General features: G+C 51.1%; 4 protein-coding genes across 5 annotated transcripts in view; 2 read left to right on the forward strand and 2 right to left on the reverse strand.

Annotated features, from left to right (window-relative positions):
- Positions 1-18,955, forward strand: part of LOC118712380 (zinc finger protein 154) — a 280,454-nt gene that overhangs the window by 27,082 nt on the left and 234,417 nt on the right. The window lies entirely within an intron of this gene.
- On the reverse strand, positions 2,459-8,054 carry LOC118712363 (zinc finger protein 154-like). Of its 2 annotated transcripts, XM_045577351.1 has the most exons (3): positions 7,831-8,054; positions 5,852-5,978; positions 2,460-4,360 (listed from the first exon to the last, which is right to left on the reverse strand). In XM_045577351.1, the coding sequence occupies exons 1-3, from the start codon at positions 7,861-7,863 to the stop codon at positions 2,730-2,732; spliced, it is 1,791 nt and encodes a 596-aa protein (XP_045433307.1). In that variant the 5' UTR covers positions 7,864-8,054; the 3' UTR covers positions 2,460-2,729. The 2 variants fall into 2 exon arrangements, with proteins under 2 accessions (XP_045433306.1, XP_045433307.1); XM_045577350.1 differs by lacking the exon at positions 7,831-8,054 and having other exon boundaries at positions 2,459-4,360; positions 5,852-6,023.
- Positions 8,084-13,140, forward strand: LOC123651825 (zinc finger and SCAN domain-containing protein 4-like). Its single transcript, XM_045577314.1, has 5 exons — positions 8,084-8,166; positions 11,119-11,255; positions 11,394-11,452; positions 11,603-11,818; positions 13,015-13,140. The coding sequence occupies exons 1-5, from the start codon at positions 8,084-8,086 to the stop codon at positions 13,138-13,140; spliced, it is 621 nt and encodes a 206-aa protein (XP_045433270.1).
- Positions 15,686-18,834, reverse strand: LOC118712390 (zinc finger protein 154). Its single transcript, XM_045577356.1, has 2 exons — positions 18,413-18,834; positions 15,686-17,125 (listed from the first exon to the last, which is right to left on the reverse strand). Exons 1-2 carry the CDS (start codon positions 18,783-18,785, stop codon positions 15,747-15,749), a joined length of 1,752 nt encoding a protein of 583 aa, XP_045433312.1. The 5' UTR covers positions 18,786-18,834; the 3' UTR covers positions 15,686-15,746.

An 18,955-nucleotide genomic window follows, 5' to 3' on the forward strand; every position in this document is an offset into this window, starting at 1 on the left:
TGGCACCTCAAAGTTTTAGCTCTTTGCCTCACATCCCTGCTGCAAAATCCCTTCTCACCCCCACAGACAACACGGAAACCGGAAGTGGTAGCTCTGTTAGGTCTGGAGTGAGAGAACGTGTTCCAAATGGAGCAGGAAATGTGAATGTTATCTGGGTGGGTATTCTGTAGGGGTGTGTACTACTCATTTAAGGGTTGCAGTTTCTTTCCAGCAAAGGTTCACCTAGGGTAGGTATTTTACTGGGTACACTTTGTTTTTTGTTGTTGTTGTTGTTTTAAATATATTTTATTGATTTTTTACAGAGAGGAAGAAAGAGGGATAGAGAGTTAGAAACATCGATGAGAATCATCAATCAGCTGCCTCTTGCACACTCCCTACTGGGGATGCGCCCACAACCAAGGTACATGCCCTTGACCGGAATCGAACCCAGGACCTTTCAGTCCCCAACCTGACGCTCTATCCATTGAGCCAAACCGGTTTCAGCGGTACTTTGTTTTTTAATACATATACATATAGTCTCTCTCTATAAAAAGCCAATGACAGTCATTATGATGCCCACTGTGGCCGGCAAATCACCTGATCAAGGGGTGGGCTGGCTGGTCAACCTCCTGTGGCTCCTCCCCCAGCCAGCCTGCTCCTGATCAGACTATCCCACCCCATCAAAAGGGCCAGCTGGCCAAATGCCCCCCCTCCAGCCATCCCCCTGGCCATCCCACCCCTGTTTGACCCATGCCACCATGATAGGCCTGCAGCCCTTCCCCCTGGCTGGCCCTGCCCCCGATCACATCCCCTACCCCAACAGCAGCCCCGGACCCCAACCCATTCAGGGGAAGGGCCAGCTGCCCACTGCTCACAGATCCTCCCCATGGCCAGCAGCGCCTCCCTCCAGCCCCAACCCTCAAGTGGGGGCGGCCCCTCTGGCCAAGCCACTGCACCCCTCCCCATAGCCTGCCCAGCCCCCATCAGGCCCGGAAACAGATTCGTACACTGGGCCTCTCGTTAAAACATACTGATTTCAGAGAGTAATGGGGGGGGTGGGAGAGAGAGAAACATCAATGGGAGAAAAATCACTCTGTGGCTGCCTACTACACATCCCCTATTGGAGTGCAAGCCTACAACCTGGGCATGTGCCCTGACTGCTAATCAAACTATGACCTTTTGGTTCATATGTCAGCTCTCAACCACTGACCCACATCAGCTAGGCATTTTACTGGGAACTTTGAGTGATCTCCTAGAAAAAAGTAAAGGCCACCCTTGGGCAAATGCCACGGTCTTTCCATCAGCAAAAAAAACCTCTCAGACTGAATTTCCTTTTCTGGTGATCAGGTTGTTGTTGTTTTTTTTCCTCCCTCTGGCAGAGATGCTAAAAACTACTTCATCTAGATATTGGGGCTTACTTTAGCTTGCACAGCTGATTTAACTTGTTCTGTATCCATCCTGAAAATAATTAAAAGCAAGCACCCAGCACAGCTGGCATGGCTCAGTGGTTGAGCATTGATCTTTGAACCAGGAGATTGAAATTTGCATTCCTGATCAGGGCACAGGCCTGCATTGCTGGCTCCATCCCCAGGAAGGGGCATGCAGGGGACAGTTGATCAATGATTCTCATCATTGATGTGTCTATCTCCCTTCTTCTCTGAAATATTGTAAAACCAACAAAAGAAAACATATTTGAAAAATAAATTTATAGCATGTTAACCACTTGTGGCAATCTCCTGCACTCTCTCTGAATCCAGTGTTTCTGCAGCAATGTGGCCCCTATGATCTTAAAGCCAGTGATGGCACCTACAGAAGTCAGGACCTCAGGGCCCACAGCTCCATGGCAGGACCTGCAGGGACAGACGCACCCTCACCAGTGCTGGGCACGCGACAATGGCCCTGTGAAGGAGAACAAGCTCATGTTGCTCTCAGAAGCAGTGAAGGTTGTCACAGGGACCCCCTTCTCAGGCTGAACAAAGAACCCCCAAGCCATGGCATCCAAGCCACAAAGCTCCCCAGTCTTCCCTACAGGCTACGAGCAGCAACGCAAACTAGGCCAAAACGGAAGACGCATCTTCTGCCATCACACTGTACCTGGAAACACACAAAGTTTGGGATCCCAACCAATGCTATTCACCCCTTTGTGCTAGCAAACCCGTCAACTTCAAAGAAACCCAAACAGTGACTAGAACCTCAAGATGAACAGTGGCTTGAAAAAATAAGACCTGAAGTTGAAGATAAAATTACTTTCCATGTTCAATATTCACAAGGCCTTTATGCAGTGTGAAGTTTTCAACTTTTAAAAAATATATTTTATTGATTTTTTTACAGAGAGGAAGGGAGAGTGTGAGAGAAACATCAATGAGAGAAAAACATCAGCTGCCTCCTGCACACTCCCTACTGGGGATGTGCCCACAAGCAAGGTACATGCCCTTGAATGGAATTGAACCTGGGACCCTTCAGTCCACAGGCCAACGTTCCATCCACTGAGCTAACTCTATAGAACAATTGTGTTTTTAATTGATTCCAGAGACAGAAACATTGATGAGAATTATTTATTGGCTGCCCCTGTAACCCCTGGTTAGGGATCAGGCCTGCAACCCAGGCATGTGCCCCTGACCAGAACTGAACCTGGGACCCTTCAGTCGACAGGCCGAGGCTCTACCCACTGAGCCAGATCATCCAGTAAAAATCTTTGCTGTGTAATGAGGCTTGAACTATGCCTGAAATATATCCCATATTCACCACACTCACAAGGCCTTTCTCTGATGTGAACTCTGGTGTTTTAAGAGACCAGAGCTGTAAGTAAAGCATTTCCCACATTCACTGCACTCATAAGGTCTTTCTCCAGTGTGAATTCTCTGGTGCTGAAAAAGTGCAGAGCTTTGGCTAAAATATTTCCCACATTGGCTACATTCATAAGGCCTTTCTCCAGTGTGAATTCTTATGTGTTTAATGAGACTAGAGCTGTAAGTAAAGAATTTTCCACATTCACTGCACTCATAAGGCCTTTCTCCGGTGTGAACTCTCCTATGCTGAAAAAGTGCAGAGCTTTGGCTAAAAGTTTTCCCACATTGGTTACACTCATAAGGCCTTTCTCCAGTGTGAATTCTTTTGTGTTTGATGAGACTATAGCTGTAAGTAAAGAATTTTCCACATTCACTGCACTCATAAGGCCTTTCCCCAGTGTGAACTCTCTGGTGTTTTAAGAAACTAGAATTGTGAGTAAATAATTTCCCACATTCACTGCACTCATAAGGCCTTTCTCCAGTGTGAATTCTCTGATGCTCAAGAAGCACGGAGCTTTGGCTAAAACATTTCCCACATTCGCTGCACTTATATGGCTTTTCTCCACTATGAACTCTGGAGTGATCAATCAGGCGGGACTTTAGAGTAAAGGATTTTCCACATTCACTGCAGGTATAGGGCCTGGACCCAGAGTGAACTCTCTGGTGTTTTAGGAGACTGGAGCTGTAGGTAAAGAACTTACCACATTCACTGCACTCATACGGCTTTTCTCCTGTGTGAACACTACGGTGTTGAAGGAGTGCAGAGCTTTGGCTAAAGGACTTCCCACATTCCCCACACTCATAAGGCCTTTCTCCAGTGTGGATTCTTCCATGTTTAATGAGGTTGGACTTGTTGCTAAATAATTTTCCACATAACTCACACTTGTGAGGCCGCACTCCAGTGTGAACTCTCCGGTGTTGAATGAGGCTAGAGCTTTGCTTAAAGGACTTCCCACATTCCCCACACTCATAAGGTTTTTCCTCAGTGTGAGGTCTCCAATAGTCAACGAGTCTACAGCTTTTGCCACAAGATTTTCCACATTCACTACTCAAGTGGCCAGTTTCTCGGGTGAGGAGTCTCTGGTCTTGAACAAGCTTGCGTTTGCAATTAAAACCTTTCATATATTCTGAATCAGACAGAGATTTTCCATTGTGGGAGTCTGCAGCACACTCTGTTCCCCTGTTTGACTTCTCCCTGGGGTGTGGGGCCTGATGCTGGAGAAATCCTGAGCTGGCCAGGAAGTCCATCAAAACCTCCTCACAGGAACCGGATGTCCCCGACTCACAGAACTTGCAGTCCTTTACCAATGAGGCTCTCTCCACATGGCCTCTGAAGCACATCTCTCCTGTGAGCTGCTTCTGATGCTCACGTTCTGTGCTCACATCCAACTGTTCCTCACATGCCCCCATCTGGTACAGCTTCTGCCCAGGATGCGTTCCTGGGTGCCCAGTGAAGTGCAAAATGTCTCCCACGTCCACACCACACAGCTCACAAGGATGGGCCTCCGGGGGAGTCCTGACCTCTGACACTCCTTGTAAAGAATTTCTGAGCTCAGAAGGGGCCTCCTCATTCTGAGCTAAATGCCTACAACCTGAAAGTGAAAAGTGCTGGTTAAGTGCATGTTGCCTCTGGAGGGAAGGGGCAGTCCTCTCTCGTGTGTCTGACACACCCAGGAACAGTCCATGGCATTGTGTGCAGGACCAGGGAGTGAGCACACGCTGAGGATGGGGCTGCTCCAGTACTGGGCCATGAGGAGCACAGACTGGGGGAGGCCTCATGAGGTGAAGGACCCAACCAGGCAGTGTACACAGAGAGCAGACACAGGGTCCCCAGTTCACTTCAACAACGGTTTCCCTTCAGAACCTCGCTACTGGTGTCACACAAAAGCTGTGCAGACGGGTGTGTTAAGGCACAAGACAATACAACTATAACAGGGCAGCTGCTATTCAGAACTTTTAGAAATATGCACACACCTCAGGACACAATGCATAGGGGCCGACGAGGAAAGCACCACAGATGGCGTGGTGAGAAAAACAGGCTAGACACACACAGTGCAGAGATGTGAGGCTGGAGGTGAGAGTAGAAGTGATAAGTGACAGAGGTGAAAAATTGGTGCAAGTTTCAGGGAAGGGGATAGACAGACAGAAATGAAATGTAGCCCCAGGCATGGGATCAAAACAGTAGTCCAACCCTGACCAGTTTGGCTCAGTGGATAGAGCGTCGGCCCAGGGAATGAAGGGTCCTGGGTTCGATTCTAGGCAAGGGCATGTACCTTGGTTTCGGGCACATCCCCAATAGGGAGTGTGCAGGAGGAAACTGATCAATGTTTCTCATCGCTGGTTCTCTCTATCCCTCTCCCTTCCTCTCTTTCTAAAATCAATAAAATATATTATGAAAAAACAACACTAGTCCAACACAGTAGGTGTCTGCTATAAGTAGAACACAGCACTGGCATCACATGTTCTGCCACTCCTAACATTTTGCTGAGCCTGGATTCATGTACATCCTATGAAACACCTCTTTCTAACCCAACCCAACTCCCTCAGTGAGCAAATGCAAGGACAGCACACATGAGTAGCCAGCACCAGCCCAGAACAACTCGGCACATCACTGCCAACAGAAAAGAAAACCAAACACCACACAGAGAACAGGGTCCCGCAAGACCAGCCCACAGCACACGGGAGGGGACCCTGTCAGCCATGGGGACTCCTGGCCCAGGCCGGCCTGAGGCAATGTCCGCTAGCGGGAGGCACAGGAGCTGGCACACCGGGCCTGGGGTCTGAACAAAGTCATTTTGTCAAGGAGACACAAGTCAGGCGTATGGGTTCACTGGAAGACTCCTGGCCTGATTCCTTCCCTGCAACTCTGGGGCTCTTCAAGAAAGGAGAGGGCCATGCCCAGATCCCAACCCCACTAAGCACAGCTCCTACCCAGGGGACTAAGCACAGCACCTATCCAGGGGTCTGGGGAAGAAAGCAGTAACATGGTCCTGGTTTGAGGAGAGACCTGCTACAGGGGGAAAGGGAAGGGCAGACATTAGTGCCCACAGCATGGGTGGAGGAGGGGGATTTGAAATCCTCACCCAAGGAGGTTATCAGTGTCAGGTTCTCCAGCATCACATCGTGGTACAGACGTCTCTGAGCCTCATCCAGGAGCTCCCATTCCTCCGAGGAGAAATACAGGATCACGTCCTCAAAGGTCACCCTGCCCTGTGTGAGAATAAACAAATCCTTTCTGTCAAAGAACATTTTATTTTATTTTAATATTTTTTATTGATTTTTTTTTTTACAGAGAGGAAGAGGAAGGGATAGAGAGTTAGAGAGGGAGAATTATCGATCAACTGCCTCCTACACACACACCCCCCTTCCCGCTGGGGATGTGCCCGCAACCAAGGTACATGCCCTTGACCGGAATAGAACCTGGGACCTTTCAGTCCGCAGGCTGACGCTCTATCCACTGAGCCACACCGGTTTTCGCTGTCGAAGAACATTTTAGACAGCCGCCATGTGGGACTGTGGGACTTGGCAGCCGCCATGTTGGCCACACGGCTTGCAGTGCCCCCCAGGGGCCACCTTTTTGAAATGGCAAAGGCCAACTTTCCCCTTTGAATTAGCCAACAGGGAAAGACTGGGGGCCTGAGCTCCAATCGAGAGTAAAGGGCAGGTCAGGGGCATCAGGTGTTTTGAATCTGAGCAGGGCACGTGCTCTGTGAGCATGTGCTTCCGGATCACGTGCAGAATTAAGATGTTTGCCACCGCCTGGCTCCTGAGTTTGTTTTGTGTTCTACCAGGTCCTTTGAATTGGGGCCTCCCCTTATTCCCAACACCGGGCAGTAGGATCGGGACAGATGAAGCCAGAAAAGGCTCCTCTAATGAGAACCCACAGTCCTCCCCTCTGTTCCCCCCACACCCACCCTGTGCCTGTCCTCCTCCAATCGCCCAACTCAAAGGACAATCCCCGTCCTGGAGCCACTGTGGCCTCACGGGCTCAAAGAGAACAGGGTCCCGCCTGGGCCCTTGGTTCCCCAGGAGGAGAGACCGGAAGCTCCCTAAACACTCAGCTCAGTTCTGCCCGGAGAGCCACACGGCCTGCGGCCAGCCCACGGGGCTCTTTAGGACGATGGCGAATCCAGGTCCCGGGACCACTGAGTCCACAGGAACGCGCTCTCTGCAGCCGCTGAGACAGTTCAGGGTCACTGAGCTGTGCTGGGTCCCAGGTACAGAAGAATGTGCTTCTGTGACAGTGAGGTCACCATCATGGGACACACAAACCACCATCCATGGAGGGTTCAGTCGACTGGGGCAGCAGCCATGAGTTCAGAAAATCAAAATAAATTTCCTATTGTTTTAGCCAATGAGAACAGGAGCCAAACAGCAGGGTTAAAATGAGGGTTAAAGCTGCAGTGTCCCCCTGGCCGGTGTTGCCCAGTGGATGGAGCGTCGGCCTGCGGACTGAAGGGTCCCGGGTTCGATTCCGGTCAGGGGCATGTGCCTTGGTTGCGGGCTCATCCCCAGTGGGGGGCGTGCAGGAGGCAGCTGATCAATGATTCTCTCTCATCGATATTTCTAACTCTCTGTCCCTCTCCCTTCCTCTCTCTAAAAAATCAATAAAATATAAAAAAACAGCCGAAACCGGTTTGGCTCAGTGGTAGAGCGTCGGTCTGCGGACTGAAAGGTCCCGGGTTCGATTCCGGTCAGGGGCATGTACCTGGGTTGCGGGCACATCCCCAGTGGGGGGGGCGTGCAAGAGGCAGCTGGTCGATGTTTCTCTCTCATTGACGTTTCTAGCTCTCTATCTCTCTCCCTTCCTCTCTGTAAAAAAATCAATAAAATATATTAAAAAATATATATATATATATATATAAAAAAACAAAACAAAAACCTGCAGTGTCTGCCTGAGGCGATGGCTACCAGGCTTCAGGGGGCCCCGGGGCTCGGCCTCCCCGGCCCCGCCGCCGGCCCCTGGCCCCCGCGCCTCCAGGCCTGACCGGTCCCCGCGCCTCCGGGCCTGACCGGCCGGGCGGCGGGGCGGGGGCCGGGGCGGGAGGCGGGACGCGCTCACCTCAGCCGGGCGCCGGGGCGCGGCCGCCGCCATCGGACCTGCGGGCGGGGCGGCACCTCCCGCCCCGAAGCGGGTCCCTCGCGGGGCCGCCGAGCCTCACGCTCGCGTCCGTGCGGCGGGGAGAGGCTCCCGCCGCCTTCGGAACCGGCACCCGGACCCGGACCGGACCGAGCGCTCCGAACCTCCGGCCGATAAACCCCACAGGGACGAACGGGGCCGCCAGAGCAGTAGCCGGAAGTACCGCCCTCTCGCAATGCGTCACCCGCAGAAGCCCCTCTTCCCTACCTTCTTATTGGATGGCGGTGTTGCCACTCCACGCTGTGCATTCTGGGAAATGTAGTCCCTTCCCCACAGCGATGCTGCCTCTTCATTCTGGGCTTTCTGGGAAATGTAGTCCCCACAGCGATGCTGCCACTTCACTCTGGTCTTTCTGGGAAATGTAGTCCCCACAACGATGCTGCCACTTCACTCTGGTCTTTCTGGGAAATGTAGTCCCTCACCTCGGAGGCAGTAAAGGCAGGGGGAAAAGGCAAAAAAAACCCTCCAGCTCAGTTGTCAGGTGCATGGGGAGTGGACTAGGCCGGCTTTGCCTCCGCTTTATTTTTATTTTATTTATTCATTTATTTACTTATTTATTTATTTATTTATTTATTTAGGATTTCTAGCTTCTTTTGGAAAATGGAAAGATCTGACAACACGGCATGTTCCCACGCGTCCCAACCACCGGAATCTCCTGACACGGAGCCACCTCAGGTTCCCCAGCCCGGCCCGTGCATCCGGGCCCCTGAAAGGCCCTGGAGTAGAGGGCACGGGAGGAAGGGGGCTGCCAGGGCGTCCCGCCCCGGGGCGGGCAGTGAGGCCACAGCCCCTCCACGCCTCCTGGGCACAGCGAGGCCTGGCGCCTGGAGGCCTGAAGGAAGGCAGACCTGGCCAGGGCACCGCACCCAGGCTGCGGGCACTGCAGCGAGGAGGTCTCCGTTCATTGTGGGCGCAATATGATAGATTAAATAGAGAAGGTAGCCGAAACCGGTGTGGCTCAATGGATAGAGCGTCGGCTTGGGGATTGAAGGGTCCCGGGTTCGATTCCGGTCAAGGGCACGTACCTTGGTTGCAGGCACCTCCCCAGTAGGGGGTGTGCAGGAGTCAGCTGATCGATGACTCTCTCTCATCGATGTTTCTATCTCTCTCCCTTGCTCTCTTATACAAAATCAATAAAATATATTTAAAAATAAATAAATAAATAAACAAATAAAGAAGGCAGACCGGAGACTGGATGGCAGGACACGGGCTTTATTGGAGGGAGGGATACTCCTGCCGGCTGCTTCCATGGAGAAGGGCAGAAGAGGGCAAGGGCCGGGGTACAAGCACCTTTAAGGATAGGGGGCGGGGCTTAGGGCACTCGGCACACGCTGGTTGGTGATTAGGGACCTAGGGACTCAGGAGTCCGGGGCCTAGGGTATTTGGCAGGTGCTGATGGGTGGTTCAGAGCTCAGGAATGTCTGCTGCAGGTGGGGTTTACGTCTGTCCATCACCTGGAGGAAGGGAGGGTCTATGATAACACAGTGCCATCTTCCCCAGAGGGGTGCTGAGGAAGGGCCTGGCCGTCCCAGACCCGCTGATGGCAGCAGAGCTAAGACCAAGAGCTGCTGGCACAGCCCCTGGGAGGAGGCCCGGCCCCGCTCCTCCCAGGGGGAGTGGCCTCAGTCCTCTGGTGGGAACAAGTCCGGGAAGAACAAGCAGCAGGAGTGTGAGGAGGCAGAGTGGTGATGGCCACACGCAGGGATGGGCCCCTCACCCCCTGGGGGCGGGGGAGCCTCCGTGGGCCTCTGACTCCAGTGTGTTAGCACCGGGATCAGCACCTACAGGAAGCAGACCCCTCCGTCCACCAGGGAGCTGCCACCCAGCCTGCCCCCAGAGGCCCTGGGGGGAGCCTCAGCTTAGGGCCCCCCTCCCCAGTGCGGCAAGTGCAGCCCTGTCCTGCGAGGCCCCCACAGAGCAAGGAACCAGGGAAGCACCTGCTACCCTGTTTCCCCGAAAATAAGACAGTGTCTTCTGTTCATTTTTGCTCCCAAAGATGCGCTTGGTCTTATTTCCAGGGGATGTCTTATTTTTCCGCGAAGTAGAATATAGTACACATTGATTGTTAAATGAAAATAAAGGAAATTTATTACCTGTATACGGTACGGTAGTACGGTAGTTGTCAATACAAACCAGAAAAACTGAGAACCCTACAGTATCAAGAATTTACTCATTTATTCAATGACAATCATATATCATTTTCTGGAACATCCTCATCACAATCCAATTCCTGAATTTCCTGGTGAATTTCTTGTGACTCCATTTCTTTCAGAATCAGTGGACCAAATCTCTCATGTTTAGCCTGGGGGGGGGGCTTATTTTCGGGGGGGTGCCTTATATTTCACTCAGAAGGAAACCCGTAAGTGGGTCTTATTTTCGGAGGATGTCTTATTCCTGGGGAAACACGGTAGAACTTAGAGTCGGAGGGAGGGTCTCGTCCATCAGCCCCACTGAGGCTGAGGACACAGTCTCTGAGCCACAGGAAGACATCGTAAATAGTTACCGAGGGGAGAAGCAGGCTCAGGCCACCGAGGAGGATGGGAACGGAGCCGGCCCGGCCTGGCAGGAAGCAGCCTCACAGCCAAGCCCTGCTCTCTGCCTGCGAGCAGGACGCTGGAGGCAGAGGCCCGCGCACACCTCGGGGGAAGGACCGAGGAGCTGCCTCACAGGGGGCTGGCCGGACGGGGGCAGGTGTGGCGGCAGCTACTGCTCCCGGGCCCAGGGGCCCGGACCCTCCTCGGTCTGTCACAGCCTCTGAGGCTCAAGACCCTCCTCAGTCTGTCACAGCCTCTGAGGCTCAGGACCGGACCGGACCGGCTGAGCCTGCGGAGGGGGGGAGTCCCCTCCCTGTTAGCTCTTGTCCCCGGGGCCTTGCTCTTGGGGTCATGCTGATTTGGTGTCAGCAGCTTCAGCACCTTCACCTTCTTCTTCTTCTCTTTTTTCTTTTAATATACTTTATTGATTTTTTTTTACAGAGAGCAAGATAGAGGGATAGAGTTAGAAACGTCGATGAGAGAGAATCATTAAAAAAATAAAAATAAAAGGCATTCACGACGGAGCAGAAACCTTCAGGGTGAGAAAAGACAGAAGGAGCCGCTTCCTCCCTCAGAAAGGGCAGGACCGGCCGTGCTGGGCTCGTGGGAAAGCTGGAGGGGAGCGGGGAGGGTTCCCACCAAGGGTTCCGTGGCCGTGTGGATGCGGCGCTGACAGGGAAGACCACCGGCCCCCCTCCCTGCTCTTCCTCCAGGGAGAGAGCCTCCCGGGGCCCACAGAGGGCGCCGCGTCCTGGGAGAGTCCACGCAGCCCCAGGGCAGCCAGTCCGGGCGCCTCCACCCAAGAGGAGACCCTGGAGGAGATCTTGGAGGAGACCATGGAGGACACCATGGAGGAGACGCTGGAGGAGACCAGGGAGGACATCCTGGAGGAGACCCTGGAGCTCCTGGAGGAGACCATGGAGGACACCAGGGAGGAGATGCTGGAGGAGACCCTGGAGGAGACTCCGGAGGAGACCAGAGAGGAGACCAGAGAGGAGACCAGGGAGGAGATCAGGGAGGAGACCCTGGAGCTCCTGGAGGAGACCATGGAGGAGACCAGAGAGGACATCCTGGAGGAGACCCTGGAGGACACCATGGAGGAGACCCTGGAGCTCCTGGAGGAGATCATGGAGGAGACCAGGGAGGAGAGGCTGGAGGACACCAGAGAGGAGATCCTGGAGGAGAACCAGAAGCCGGAGGGCGGAAGCCCCAGCACCGCCACCCGGAAGCTGTACTCCTGTGACCGGTGTCCCTGGAACTTCTCACACTTCCTGCTCCACGAGAGGAGACACAACAACGAGCGGCCCTGCGTCTGCGCCGAGTGCCACAAGGGCTTCTTCCAGGCCCTGCGCGTGCACCAGAGGATCCAGGTGGAGGTGAGACTTCTCCTCCATCAAATACCGCCCCCTGCGGGTGCACCTCCACGCCAGGGACTCCACGCCCGAACTCCCTCCCTGTAGTGTGTGTGTGTGTGTGTGTAGATATATCTATTTTATTTAATATTTTTATTGATTTCAGGGAAGGAGAGGGAAGGGGAGAGGGGGAGGAGGAGGAAGAGGGAGGGAGAGAGAGAGAGAGAGAGAGAGAGAGAGAGAGAGAGAGAGAGAGAAAGAGAGAGAAGCATCAGTGATGAGAATCACTGATAAGCTGCCTCTTGCAGGATACCAATGGCATGTGCCCTGGCCCGGAATTGAACTGTGACCTCCTATCCCCATAGGACTTCTCTATTTAGAACACATGTGTCAAAGACAAGGCCCTCGGGCCAAATCCGTCCCGCCAGGCCTTGCAATGTGGCTCGCACCGCGCTGTCATCACTGCACTCCGCTGCGTTTCCATCACAATGACAGTTTATGACTGTTCAGTAAACCATTCGGCCCGCGATTTAGGCTGGATTTTAGATTTTGGCCCCTTCTCTGATTGAGTTCGACACCCCTAATTTAGAACATGCTTTATATAGTCTCAATTATACTTTCCACTCATGGTCTCCCCCACTAAAATTTCAGGTTAAGGGGGACAGGAATTTCTGTTCTGTTCACCAAAGTCACGGGAACCTAGAATGTGACTGACACGTGTCCAAGGACCGATAAATCGTTGTTGAAGAAATAAAAGTGTATTGTCATTTATTTCTTAAAAATTCAGTCTTAAACGAGAAACTGTTGATGCCCGTTTTACATGTGCGATTCATACATCTTGGAAGATTGGAAAGTGTGTAGGAGCCTGATTCGTGTGGCTCAGTCGTTAGAGTGTCACCTATGAACCAGGTCTTGGTTGGATTCTCAGTCAGGGCACATGCTTGACCTCCAATAGGGCAGCCAATCAATGATTCTCTCTCAACATTGATGTTTCTCTCTCTCCTCCCTTCCCCTCTGAAATAAAGCCAACAAAAATATATATTTGAAAAATAAAATGAAATAAATCAATAGAGCATGCTAACCACTTTGTGGCAGTCTTCTGCACTCTCCCTGAATCCAGAGTTTCTGCAACAATGATCCTTCTCATGGCCCCTGTGATCTTAAAACCAGTGATGGCACCTACAGAAGTCAGGACCTCAGGGCCCACAGCTCCATGGCAGGACCTGCAGGGACAGACGCCCCCTCACCAGTGCTGGGCACGCGACAATGGCCCTGTGAAGGAGAACAAGCTCATGTTGCTCTCAGAAGCAGTGAAGGTTGTCACAAGGTCCCCCTTCTCAGGTTGAACTCAGAACCCCCAAGCCATGGCATCCAAGCCACAAAGCTCCCCAGTCTTCCCTACAGGCTACGAGCAGCAACGCAAACTAGGCCAAAACGGAAGACGCATCTTCTGCCATCACACTGAACCCAGAGGTACACAGAGTCCGGATTCCAATCAAAGCTGTTCACCCCTTTGTGCTAGCAAACCAGTCAACTTCAAAGCACCCAAAAAGGTAACTGGAACCTCAAGATGAACAGTGGCTTGAACAATAAGACCTTTATTGTCATACACAAAAGAGCAATGGTAGGCACAATTCCCAGGTTGGTGACTTCAAGTCTGAAAAATGATATCACTGGAGTCATATGAGGCCAACAGTATCTTTGAAAAATGTAGTCCATCGCCGAGACCGGTTTGGCTCAATGGATAGAGCGTAGGCTTGGGGACTGAAGGGACCCAGGTTCGATTCCGGTCAAGGGCACGTACCTTGGTTTCGGGCATATCCCAGTAGGGGGTGTGCAAGAGGCAGCTGGTGGATGACTCTCTCATCAATGTTTCTAGCTCTGTATCTTTCTCCCTTCTTCTCTGTACAAAATCAATAAAATATATTTTAAAAAAAGAAAAAAGAAAAAGAAAAATGTAGTCCAGCTTTTAAATATGCCCAACAGAGTCCTCTAAGTCAAAACTGGGTAAAGCCCATGACTTAACTTACCAGAAAAAAAAAAAAAAAATGGGTAAGAGTAAGTGCTCAGCCCTAACCATTTTTGGTCAGTGGACAGAGCAGAACATCAGCCTGAGGACGCAAGGGTCCTAGGTTTGATAATGGTACCTTGGTTGCGGGCACATCCCCAGTGGGGAGTTTGCAGGAGGCAGCTGATCTGTTTCTAACACTGTATCCCTCTCCCTTCCTCTCTGTAAAAAAAAATGATATATGATATAAAGAGTAAGTGCTCAACCAACTCATGAATTGTCCCACCAATGAGAGAACACTGGGACGCACTTGCCAGGACATTCTGGGATGGATAAATGTTCCACACTACGGGCTCCAGCCATGAGGTAGAGTTGAAATGGCTTCTGCAACAGAAGTGCCAAGTGATATAAATCTGGCCATGGCCCTGGGCAGGTTAAAAAGTGCAATGTAGCTCCCACACTGGAATTTGTAGCTCAGATGAATATAGGCAAATGGGACCTTCATAAGGGATCTCTTCCAGTTCTGGTATATTGAACAAAGAAATAGCATATGCCTGTGACGTTAAGGCAGTTCTCCCATTTCAGATCTGTGGTGGCCTGGCTGATGTGCCTCAGTTGGTTGGGTGTCATCCCATGCAACCAGGGGATGCCAGTTTCTCAGTTGCTATTCTCTCACATTGATGTTTCTCTCTAAAATCAATACATTATTTTTACAATTAAGATAAAGATGGCACCAAATACTTAAAAAAAAAAAAAATTATTTTGAGCAGAAACCGGTTTGGTTCAGTGGTAGAGCGTCGGTCTGCAGACTGAAAGGTCCCGGGTTCGATTCCGGTCAGGGGCTTGTACGTTGGTTGCGGGCACATCCCCGGTAGGGGGTGTGAAAGAGGCAGCTGGTCGATGTTTCTCTCTCATTGACATTTCTAGCTCTCTATCTCTCTCCCTTCCTCTCTGTAAAAAATCAATAAAACATATTTAAAAATAAAATATTTTGGTATTCAATAACGTAAGTTCCTTTGGCTGAAGGTCTCATATCCCCTCCTCTCATAAGGTCTTTATCCAATGTGAATTCTCTGGATAAAATACTAAATTTTGGCAAACAATTTCCCGCACTTGCCACACTCAGGTCTTCATCCAATGTGACATGGTGTTTTAGGTGCTGGAATTGGAGATAAAATTACTTTGCTTAGTCAAAAGGCCTTTATGCAGTGTGAAATCTTCAATTTTTTAAAATTGATTCCAGGGCGAAAGGGAAAAGGAGTGAAATATTACCGTATTTTCCGGCGTATAAGACGACCCCCTAATTTTACGGTTAAAACAGGCTTTTTACTAGAACACTGTGTACATGTTCTGTACCTGAAGCTACACTGTGTTCTAGTAAAAAGCCTGCTCAGGTTGGCCAGAGTCAGAGAGGCGGTCTATTAAAAAAAGAACTGGTGTTGCCTCAGAAGTGGGGGGTAGTCTTCTACAGCGAAAATAGGCCTAAACCTATGTTTTAACTGTAAAATTAGGGGGTCGCCTTATACGCCGGAAAATACATTGATTGGGGGAGGGATGGAGGGAGAGAGGGAGAGGGAGAGAGAGAAGATCCCCATATTAGGGATCAAGCCTGTAACCCAAGCATGTGCCCCTGACCAGAATTGAACCTGGGACCCTTCAGTCTACAGTCTGAGGCTCTATTTACCGAAGGAAAATCTCTGATGTTTAATGAGGCTCGAACTATGCCTAAGAGATTTCCACATTCACCAGGCATCTTCAAACTACGGCCCGCGGGCCACATGCGGCCCGCAGAGGAGTCTGATCCAGCCCGCCAGGTTTTTTGGGCAGTGAGCGCAGCCGAGGTGTTACAGTAGGAATTAGTAGTTCATATAGTCCGGCCCTCCAGCTCTCTGAGGGACCGTGATCTGGCCCCCACTTTAAAAAGTTTGAGGACCCCTGCTACACTCATAAGGCCTTTCTCTGGTGTGAGATCTGGTGTTTTAAGAGACTAATGCTGTAAGTAAAAAATTTCCCACATTCACTGCACTGGTAAGGCCTTTCTCCAGTGTGAATTCTCCGATGCTGAGAAAGCACAAAGCTTTGTCTAAAAGATTTCCCACACTGGTTACACTCATAAGGCCTTTCTCCAGTGTGAATTCGTATGTGTTTAATGAGACTAGAGCTGCAAGAAAAAAATTTCCCACATTCACTGCACTCATACGGCCTTTCCCCAGTGTGAACTCTCTGGTGTTTTAAGAAACTAGATTTGTAAGTGAAGAATTTTCCACATTCACTGCACTCATAAGGCCTTTCTCCAGTGTGAATTCTCTGATGCTCAAGAAGCACAGAGCTTTGGCTAAAACATTTCCCACATTCGCTGCAGGCATAGGGCCTGGATCCAGAGTGAACTTTCTGGTGTTTTATGAGATTGGAGTGGTAGGTAAAGAACTTCCCACATTCACTGCACAGATAAGGCCTCTCTCCTGTGTGAACTCTCCGGTGTTGAAGGAGTGCAGAGCTTTGGCTAAAGGACTTCCCACATTCCCCGCACTCATAAGGCTTTTCTCCAGTGTGGATTCTTCCATGTTTAATGAGGTTGGACTTTTTGCTAAATAATTTTCCACATAACTCACAATTGTGAGACCGCACTCCAGGGTGAACTCTCCGGTGTTGAATGAGGCTAGAGTTTTGCTTAAAGGACTTCCCACATTCCCCACACTCATAAGGCTTTTCCCCAGTGTGAACTCTCCAATGGTCATTAAGACTGTAGCTTTTGCCATACGACTTTCCACATTCATTGCTCATGTGGCATCTTTCTCGGGTGAGGAGTCTCCGGTCTTGAACAAGCTTGCATTTGCAATTAAAATCTTTAGAGTATTCTGAATCAGAGAGAGATTTTCCGTTGTGGGAGTCTGCAGCACACTCAGCTCCCCTGTTTGACTTCTCCCTGGTGTGTGGGGCCTGATGCTGGAGAAATCCTGAGCTGGCCAGGAAGTCCGTCAAAACCTCCTCACAGGAACCGGGCTTCCCCGGCACACAGAATTTGCAGTCCTTTACCAATGAGGCTCTCTCCACGTGGCCTCTGAAGCACATCTCTCCTGTGAGCTGCTTCTGATGCTCACGTTCTGTGCTCACATCCAACTGTTCCTCACATGCCCCCATCTGGTACAGCTTCTGCCCAGGATGCGTTCCCGGGTGCTCAGTGAAGTGCAAAATGTCTCCCACGTCCACACCACACAGCTCACAAGGATGGGCCTCCGGGGGAGTCCTGACCTCTGACACTCCTTGTAAAGAATTTCTGAGCTCACAAGGGGCCTCCTCATTCTGGGCTCCATGCCTACAACCTGAAAGTGAAAAGTGCTGGTTAAGTGCATGTTGCCTCTGGAGGGAAGGGGCAGTCCTCTCTCGTGTGCCTGACACATCCAGGAACGAGTCCATGGCATTATGTGCAGGACCAGGGAGTGAGCACACACTGAGGATGGGGCTGCTCCAGTACTGGGCCATGAGGAGCACAGACTGGGGGAGGCCTCATGAGGTGAAGGACCCAACCAGGCAGTGTACACAGAGAGCAGACACAGGGTCCCCTGTTCACTTCAACAACGACTTCGCTAAAGAACCTCACTAAATAACCTGGCAGCTGGCATTCAGGACTTTTAGAAATATGCACACACCTCAGGACACGATGCATAGGGGCCAATGAGGAAAGCACCTCAGATGGCGTGGTGAGAAAAACAGGCTAGACACACACAGTGCAGAGATGTGAGGCTGGAGGTGAGAGTAGAAGTGATAAGTGATAGAGCTGAGAAATCGGTGCAAGTTTCAGGGAAGGGGATAGACAGGCAGAAATGAAATGTAGCCCCAGGCATGGGATCAAAACACTAGTCCAACACAGTAGGTGTCTGGTGTGAGTTGAACACAGCCCTGGCATTGCAGCCGCTTCCAGGTGCCACTCCTAACATTTTGCTGAGCCTGGCTTCATGTACATCCCATGAAACACCTCTTTCTAATCCAACCCAACTCCCTCAGTGAGCAAATGCATGGCACCTTATACAGATACTAAGAGAAGGACAGCACACACGAGTAACCAGCACCAACCCAGAACAATTCAGCTCATCACAGCCAACAGAAAAACCAAATACTACCCAGAGAACTTGGAAGGAGGGTCTTGCAAGAATAGCCCACAGTCCCTGGGAGGAGGAACCATACCAGTGATGGGGATTCCTGGCCCCGGCAGGCCTGAGACAATGCTACTAGGCGGAGGCAGAAGAACCTAGTTACACAAGGGCCTAAGATCTGAACAAAGTCATTTCGACAAGGAGAAGCAAGTCAGGTGCATGGGTTCACTGTAAGATTCCTGCCCTGATTCTTTCCTGCAACTCTGGGGCTCTTCAAGGAAGGAGAGGGCCAGTCACAGACCTCAATCCCACTAAGTACAGCACCTATACAGGTGTATAAGCAGAGCAGCTCTTCAGGGGTCTAAGCACAGCACCTACCCAGGGGTCTGGGGAAGAAATCAGTACCATAGTCCTGGTGTGAGGACAGACCTGCTACTGGGGGAAAAGGGAAGGGCAGACGTTACTGCCCATGAAATGGGGGGGGTATGGGGGTGGATGTGTGTTTGAAATCCTCACCCAAGGAGGTTATCAGTGTCAGGTTCTCCAGCATCACATCGTGGTACAGGCGTCTCTGAGCCTCATCCAGGAGCTCCCATTCCTCCGAGGAGAAGGACAGGGCCACATCCTTAAAGGTCACCATGCCCTGTGTGAGAATAAACAAATCATCTTTTCTGTCAAAGAACAGTTTAGAAGGCCGCCATTTTGGACCACATGACTTGCCTGCCGCCATGTTGGCCACATGGCTTGCAGTCCCCCTGGTGGCCGTCTTCTTGAAATGGCAAAGGCCAACGTTTCCCTTTGAATTACCCAGGAGGGAAAGACTGTCCGCCTGTGCTCCAATCACAAAAAAGGGACAGCCAAAACCAGTGTGGCTCAGTGGATAGTGCATCAGCCTGCGGAATGAAAGGTCCCAGGTTCGATTCCGGTCAAGGGCATGTACCTTGGTTGTGGACACATCCCCAGTGGGGATGTGCAGGAGGCAGCTGATCGATGTTTCTGACTCTCTATCCCTCTCCCTTCCTCTCTGTAAAAAAAAATCATTAAAATATATTTTAAAAA

This window comes from Pipistrellus kuhlii, unplaced genomic scaffold (genome assembly GCF_014108245.1).
Source record: "Pipistrellus kuhlii isolate mPipKuh1 unplaced genomic scaffold, mPipKuh1.p scaffold_m20_p_89, whole genome shotgun sequence".
Classification (NCBI taxonomy): Eukaryota; Metazoa; Chordata; class Mammalia; order Chiroptera; family Vespertilionidae; genus Pipistrellus; species Pipistrellus kuhlii.

Bases quoted from the DNA above. Each gene is read 5' to 3' on its own strand.
- LOC118712363 (XM_045577350.1), bottom strand. From the start codon at position 6,017: ATGTTCTTTGACAGAAAGGATTTGTTTATTCTCACACAGGGCAGGGTG. The intron at 4,361-5,851 runs GTGAGGATTTCA...TTTCACTTTCAG, and splicing joins GACACTGATAACCTCCTTGG to GTTGTAGGCATTTAGCTCAG.
- LOC123651825 (XM_045577314.1), top strand. From the start codon at position 8,084: ATGCGTCACCCGCAGAAGCCCCTCTTCCCTACCTTCTTATTGGATGGC. The intron at 8,167-11,118 runs GTAGTCCCTTCC...CGGCGCTGACAG, and splicing joins CGCTGTGCATTCTGGGAAAT to GGAAGACCACCGGCCCCCCT. The intron at 11,819-13,014 runs GTGAGACTTCTC...GCTCCATGGCAG, and splicing joins ACCAGAGGATCCAGGTGGAG to GACCTGCAGGGACAGACGCC.
- LOC118712390 (XM_045577356.1), bottom strand. From the start codon at position 18,785: ATGCACTATCCACTGAGCCACACTGGTTTTGGCTGTCCCTTTTTTGTG. The intron at 17,126-18,412 runs GTGAGGATTTCA...TTTCACTTTCAG, and splicing joins GACACTGATAACCTCCTTGG to GTTGTAGGCATGGAGCCCAG.